This window comes from Morone saxatilis, unplaced genomic scaffold, assembly GCF_004916995.1.
Source record: "Morone saxatilis isolate NCDOM2014 unplaced genomic scaffold, NCSU_SB_2.0 Contig8, whole genome shotgun sequence".
In the NCBI taxonomy this organism is placed as follows: domain Eukaryota; kingdom Metazoa; phylum Chordata; class Actinopteri; family Moronidae; genus Morone; species Morone saxatilis.
The window spans coordinates 26,720,897-26,728,503 of record NW_023340257.1 but is presented as its reverse complement, the minus strand read 5'-3'; the positions used below and the strand labels follow the sequence as shown (position 1 = coordinate 26,728,503).

At 39.8% G+C, this 7,607-nt stretch overlaps 1 protein-coding gene across 1 annotated transcript; it reads right to left on the bottom strand.

Annotated features, from left to right (window-relative positions):
* Positions 1-1,541: 1,541 nt before the first annotated feature.
* Positions 1,542-6,987, bottom strand: LOC118341400 (transmembrane protein 87A-like). Its single transcript, XM_035679646.1, has 7 exons — positions 6,694-6,987; positions 4,746-4,818; positions 4,550-4,647; positions 4,145-4,264; positions 3,964-4,020; positions 3,444-3,503; positions 1,542-1,736 (listed from the first exon to the last, which is right to left on the bottom strand). Exons 1-7 carry the CDS (start codon positions 6,970-6,972, stop codon positions 1,542-1,544), a joined length of 882 nt encoding a protein of 293 aa, XP_035535539.1. The 5' UTR covers positions 6,973-6,987.
* Between the last annotated feature and the right edge of the window lie 620 nt (positions 6,988-7,607).

Below are 7,607 nucleotides of genomic sequence, written 5' to 3'. Positions count from 1 at the left end.
AAGGAAGTCAGAAAAGTATTGAGAAGAGGACAAACACGCATGTTGATTTAGTCGGTTTTTATGAGATTGCTGACAGATTTTATCCTTAAAAAAGCTGAACGGTTGGGATTGTCAAGACTTTATCATCACATCTGAATCTCATTAACATTAAATTCTAGTTCAAGTTTTTCTTTATGACCCACAACAAATGAATATGTTATTTTTTATTTTGTTTATTGCTATGTTCGATCAGGACTTAATAAAGCTGGCCGATTCCCAGATAAGGCTACGAGATGGAGCGCAATGAACACGCCGTGATACGACATTACAATCGTATTCAAAGGCATTATCCGCGTTTAAGATGAAGGCATTTTCAAACTTTCAAACCTTTGCAGCAAATCAATAAAATCTGTCTATATCGTCTTTGTGTGGTGTGTGTGTTGTGGTGTGTGTGTGTGTGGTTGTCTTACCACCATCAGGAGGCCACTTCAGAGGCGGCGAGATGTCAGTCATGGAGGGACCTTTCATGCTGATCTCGCCACTGCAGACACAGACGAGACCTTTCGATACGGCTGGTCTAACATTCAGACTGCCAACAACAGCAGTGGACACAGTGACTGAGAGGAACATCATCGTACAGTGAACCATCTTTAGGAATCCAGCACCTGAGTCTCAGGACCACGGTCTTTGGCATGGCATCACAGCAAGCCTGCTCTCCGGCTACTCGTATGTCAGCTTAGATTAACTTTCAGTCTCACTAATGTTACTGCTCGAATAAAGACCTTTGCACACCAGACGCAGGACAGAGAGTGACGACAGCCTTGCAGAGGAACTCGCAGTGGAGGAGAAAACGAGGAAGGCAAGTTAGAGGAGAGAGACAGCTGCTTTATCAGCAGTGAAACCTCTCCTCGCTTCTTCACACATTTGGATCAATATTTCCTTTTTCTTTTTCGTTACTTTCTGCCAAAAAATCATCTCTCACTGTGTTGACGACTCGTTTTGGTGCTTCAAAGGCCCTACGGGGGGAGAGCACTGTCCAGCTGCTACTTTGTGGTAAAAGTTGCTAAAACTTTTAAATGTCAGAAAACAGCTCAATGGTAAAATTTTTACAATCATGGCTTTGTTGAATACTTATAAAAATAGATTCTGACTGGTCAGTTAAGGCATCGCTCTGGACCCAGTTTTTCCGAAGAAAAAATATAGAAAAATGTATCGCATTTTTTTAGTGATTATTTTCTGATAACTGCTAAATCCTTTTCTAGTGTTGTAAACGTACCTGAGCGGCTGTGATGTTGGGATGTTTACTGTGATAAATCAGCAGATTCTTGCAATACAGTCCACCACTATAATTAAATCATTTATAATCAATATTTTGTGTCATTTACTGATTTCTTTAAGTAGCCGTGTAATAAGCGGGATAATGGGGCAGCGGAGCTGGGGTCGTTGTTGTGAAGTAAAACCCCTGTCACCTTCATAGACCCTGTATCTTACTCTGGCCTATAATGACCCTCTCGCTGCACCTTATCCCTTCATTATGTGAACAGAGGAAGTCAACTAAATAGTTAATGGTTAACAGTCTGTGTGAGAGTGTGACTGACGGCCCTGTTAGACTCCAGGGGCGAGGGTCGTCGCTGCTTGCGCCGCGTCAGGACTCGTTCTTGTCTTTGATTTCTTCGGATGTGCCAGATGAACATGTAGAGGTCCGCTTCCTCCCAGCTCTCGGCCACCGCCGTCAAAGTTGCTTTGATGAAAGCAACCTGAGCGGAAACGGAGGATAGAGAAGCCGCTTTATTGGTTTTTAAAAACGTCTGATCAAGTTTTCTTGCCCTGACTCCGTTGATAACGAGCTTGATCAATTTGCTTGTATTTTTATGTATTGAATAGCTGTGTTACATTGCAGATAAACAAATTAATCCATCCAAAGTTTATTTTATTCCTTTTTTACTGGGAAATTCCTAAACAGTCACACAAGGTACAAAGAAGGCCCCTTTTTGTCCTTACATCCGCTGTGCTAAGAGATTCATTTGGGGAGGTGACTTCCCCAATACTGAGATTATGCATTTGAATATGTCAGTTCGTTCTCTTTAACTATTTTGGTTAGATGCCTGAAATAAAGCCTGTGGCTTTTAAGAGATTTCACTTTCTATATCTACAATATAAAATACATTCAGTAAATAAATGCACCCGTTAAATTCTGAAGCTGTCACCTGTCTTAAAAAAGGCGGTTGCGTAAACTAGTGGACTAAATTCGCGTTGACTAAAGGGCTCTGACACACAAAAACCGACGTCCCAAGGAGCAACAAAAGGCCGATGATTGCTGTTGTCTTGCCAAAAGTGACACTACAACGGCCAACTAGCACGTTACGTTGGAGGTAACAACTCTCAATTACTAGCAGGTGGCGGTAGATTGCATTCGTCATTCAGAAAAAAGAAACCAGAAGACCTAAAATTCACGGCGGCTCAGGTCGCGACGTTCACCGGGTGAGTCAGGGCCCTTCAACATCAGCACACTGGAGACTTATCTGCTCACTAATCGGGCCTTTAAGAGTAAATAATGGTTAAGTGGAAGTCTAATAGGTTTGGTTTATAGCCTCGCAGTTTTGTTTGCCTCTCACTTTCGAAAACATTAAAAGTGGGATTTCAATTTCGTGAAGCATTATTCATTCCCACTGGCTTTTAATGTCGGAGGGAACCAAGTCTTGATGCGAAACTTCATCATCCCTTACAGCGCCTCTATAACGCCAAGGTTTAACTAATCCATCGGGAAGACTGATCCTTTTTTACGAGGATCCAGCAGCTCCTCCTGTTTCTGCTTGAAGCAACCTTCCTTCTTTACTCAGCGGGCCTGGGACGAGAGAGAGAGGAGGAGAGGAGAGAGAGAGACCGAGAGACCGGGGAGAGAGGACGGAAGATGGAGAGAGAGGAGAGACAGAAAATCAATAAACATCTCAAATTAAAGAACAAAACAAAAAAAATGGGGTTCTTGCTTCATTACACACACAGGACTATAAGAGAACTGACCTCTGCATATTCTAGTGCATGTTCTACAATGAAAGCCTTCCCGTGCGTGTTTTACTGTGATTTGGTAAAAGTGGTTTAATGTATATTTAAACAGGCCCCACTAGGGGGCACCAAAGCTTCACAGGGGGTCAGAAAACTTACACAGCAGGTCTATATCTCAACAATTGGTTCATTAATGTGAAGAAAACTATTTTTTTATTGTTTAGATTATTATTTAAGATTAAACTTTGAAGATGTGAACATTAACTCTGATAAACAGCCTCGTCCTGTATTAGAAAACAACCAAAGAGGAGGAAACACTGAATGTGTCAGAAAAGAAGCTTATTAAGTCTGTATGATTGTTTTAATTGTTAAAATGATAAGCATATATATAACAATAACCTGTTTATCAGAGAGTGAATATATCGTGTTATACGGTATATTTTATATATTTTATTGTATACCTTTGGTTCTGGAGGCTTCATCTCTCTCCTCTCCCTGCTTGAAGCCTTCGCTGTGGTTGGCTGAAAGACAAACAGTCGACTGAAGAGAGAAGAAACTACAATCTACAAATTAAGCGCAGCCTCGATCAACCAAACTCCATTCAGAAAACGGACAGTTTAAAAGTTGTCTGCTCGTCGTTTTGTGCACAGACCGGACAAAGTGTGAATTAAAGCTTTTTACAAATCAGCATCACAATGTCGTTATTTCAGCATCATTTTGATGCATTTATTGACATTAATCTGTTAATTATGGGCTCAAACCACCGTTGTAAACTAGATTAGAAGGCCAGATTGCACAGCCTTACTGCAGGCCATGCAAAAGATGTGACCACTACATTATTTATTAACAGCAAACAGCTCCTCTATTCATTTTCTATTGTGATTTGAGCCAAATAAATAAGTCAAATGTGAGTATTTTATCCTCCTTGACTTGGAAATGGAGACGGTGAAGCTCTTACATTATTAAAAACCAAGAACCCACCTGCTGCTGCGGCAGCTCTGTCAGACGTGTTCTCATCTCAAAGACATCCAGGTCGAACTGTGTCATAAAACAAACACTTTAAAATCCACTTCAGACACATTCAGTCACTTTATTATCACTGGTTTGCAGCGTGTGTGTGTGTGTGTGTGCGTGTGTGTGTGTGTGTGTGTGTGTGTCGGACCGTGTTGGGGCTGATGGGCGGCTGGCAGGTGATGGCAGGATACTGGTGGAAAACGTAATATCCACTTCCTCCACCTGGTATGACCTTCGTCGACCTGAAGTAACTTCCCGCCCTCGATGCCTGGAGACAAACAAACAAACAATGCGAGGGAGTTATTTATTCACCCAAAGGAGTCATCAGATCAATAGAAGATCAATAATGAGCAAATAACAGAGACGATCTCAGTCTGTCGGCCACAAACACACAAACACTGTTTTAGTTTGTTTCTGTCCAGTTTTATGATTATCTACTCGGTAAAATTACTGTTTTTTTTAAAGGGAGTCTGGTCTTCTGCAGCCGCCATTACAGAGCTGTAAATAAATGTGGACCCTGAACGCCTCAAGAGGAGAAAACAGTGAGTCTCACGTTGCGGTCGAAGACTTCATCGTAGCAGTGAGAGTTCCTCAGATACCAGGACACGTTGAGCTGGACGGGAGTTGAAGTGTTACACGTCTCTGACATCACTGACCAAAAGGGAAGAAAACAACAACACAAACAACAACACATGAATCAAATCAGACGCTTTCCGACCGAGCGGAAGAGTTGATTTAAGTCTGCTTACGTTTGAGGTTGATGAAGCTGCCGTTGAACAGAGTTTTGGCGAAGTAGAAGAAGGTCTGCTTCTTCAGAATCTCCTGCAACAAACAAACAAACAAACAAACAAACAAACAAAGAGATGAGACTAAAACTAACAGCTTTCACTGCGTCTGACGACCTCACACAGAGGTTATAAAAGCACGAATTTATGTTTGTTTCACATTTTCAATGAGAAAATATTCACGAATGAATGAAAGTTGCATTATTGTGTAAGTGAGGTGGAGGACAGTATCGTACATAGTGTCCTAAAAACACTTTGATGTGATTTATTGAGGACATCTATTCACATTAAAAGATCAAAACACACTTAAATCTATATTTTATACTAAATGTTTATTTAATAGATTAAACTGTTGAATTTAAGTTAAATGTTAATTCATTTCTAAAATGATGTAATGACATGACCAGTGTAATTTTACATGGATTTGTTTGTTAATTGAAAGGTTTGTGGATGCATTCATGATTTCTTATTTCTTATTATTAGTTGGTTTGTTTGACATTAATCAGATTTATAACAATTCTACTTCCTGGATCCTCGTCAGATGTTGCATCAGGAACATTTACAGCCGATATTAACGCAGTGCAGTTAGTTCAAGACAAACGAGACACTGACTGACTGTGTGCACACGAACACAACGAGCACGTTGTGAAAGAGGTTCCTGTTCAACCTCAAATGAAACGCTTTCTGAGAAGAAAGGAAGAGAGAAAGGAAGGAGGAGGAGGAGAAGGAGAGCGTTACACGTTGAGTCAGATGGCGTTCAGATGAAGAACTCTCCGACTGACTGATGGATTCATTCGCTGCCACAGACTGTGAAGTTTCTGACCTGTATCGGACAGTTTCTGGTGCCTGAATTCAAGTCAATTACAACAAAGTATTTCCTTAATTGGCCTCTGAGAATCATCACATCTGGATAAATGGTGGTCACGTTTTGGAGGGAAAAACTTTTGGGGACGAACGTTAATGAAAATGTGCCCCAGCAACGTCTGAATAATGAATAAAAGAGAGAGCTGCTCTCATTTGAAATAAAGGTTGGATGACTTTAAATTCTCTTACTTAATAAATGTTTGAAGATATAAACATGCTTCTTCCTGGTTTTGCTGTTTGAAGCTCGAAAAGTAACGACTCAGAATAAAAACAGTCAAAGAGCTCCAGAACATAAAGGACGAGTTCAAAGACACATACTATGACTGTACACTGGGACCGAGCACCACACATTACTTTAATGGATGTTTATTAGAATTCAGACCAGAGAAAATGATGGAAAACGTTTCCTGATTGTAGATATAGGAGCTGCAACAAATGTTTATTTCCATTATTGATTAATAGGGCAATTATCTTCTCTATTCATTGATTCGATCTTTAGTTAAAATAAGTCAAAAACATTTAGGACTCTTCCATCAACAGGGAAGCTCTGGTCCCATTAGTGCAGCTAGTTTTGGAGCATTTGTTCAGTTTCAAATGTTTAAACAGAGCTGAGTATTTGTACAATATGTTGCAGTTATTGATCGTACAGTGGCACAGTGATGATATGATGCTTATTATTATCAATAATCTGATTAATATCAGTAAGATAGGAAGCTTCATCAGTGAGACTTTAGTCAAATAATTCAAAACCAGTGTCAGCAGCAGAGGGAACCAATACACAATCAATACACAATCAATACACAATCAATACACAATCAATACGAGCTGATCGAACTCAGTCAGCTGTCATTGTTTACATATTTCTGACGCTGCGCAGCCGCAGTGTGTCGGTTCCGTTCCACACTAAAACCCATTTTAATTAAACAATAAAAACAACAATAAAAACAACAATAACAACAACAATAAGAACAATAAAGTTCTTCTCTTCTAACCTGTTCAACTCAAACTGTCCGCTGACGTTTTAAGACACAACAAACCGGAAACTCACGCTGTCCACGCTCTGGATCCATTTCCCCGGTTCGGACACGGCACCGACCGGCCCGCTCGGTCCCGACAGCACCAGCAGGAGCAGCACCGGGGCCCAGAGACCCGGTCCAGTCCGACCCGGACCCGAGGAGCTCGCCATTTGAGCCAGGAGGAAGAGGAGGAAGAGGAGGAAGAGGAAAGTGAGGACGAACACTTCCGAGTCCAGGGTGACGTCGAGGAATGGTGCCTTCAGGGGCCGTGGGAGGTTTAACGATGCGCTGTAAAATGTTGTTTTTTCCATTGAAGAACACAACAATTCCTCTTTTCTTTCACAGATAACGATTATAATTTATCTTCACGCAGTGTTGATTGTTTTGGTTTGTTCTGTGATGTGTTTTAAAGGTATTAACCGGAAGTGTAGTTCCTGATTGTGACCGCTGGAGGGCAGCAAACAACCTCTCAGCAGAGTTTATAACTAAGTATTATATAAAGTATTATATATTATCTACTTTCTGTGTTTATTAATGTCTTTTATATTTTATTTTTAAATCACTGAATTGTTGTTGCTCTAGAAATAAATCAGTTTGAATATATTATCTGAAACTTTAAACTTATTTCCACTCTTGACTAATGTATAAAGTGTTTTATTCTGTTTATACGTTCTGTTTTATTATATTTTTTAATTTATTCTAGTATATTCTTCATATTAGTTCCCCTTGACCACCCAAACATTTTTGGTGGAATAAAATATTTATATTAATAGTTAAAATGCAGCGCTGCCCCATAAATGTGATTTATTGAAGACGTTTATTCACATAAAAAGATTAAAATACACTTTGCAAATCTATATTTTATATTTACTGTTTATTTATTAGATTAAACTGTTGAATTTAAGTTTAATACTGGTAATTAATTTATAAAATGATATAAAATCAG

What these genes read in the sequence shown, in the direction of transcription:
- LOC118341400 (XM_035679646.1), bottom strand. Translation starts at nt 6,972, where the DNA reads ATGGAAAAAACAACATTTTACAGCGCATCGTTAAACCTCCCACGGCCC. An exon ending in CGCCCATCAGCCCCAACACG is followed by an intron (nt 4,021 to 4,144) that starts GTCCGACACACA and finishes TTTATGACACAG; the next exon opens with TTCGACCTGGATGTCTTTGA. An exon ending in TGAAGCCTCCAGAACCAAAG is followed by an intron (nt 1,737 to 3,443) that starts GTATACAATAAA and finishes GTTTCCGCTCAG; the next exon opens with GTTGCTTTCATCAAAGCAAC.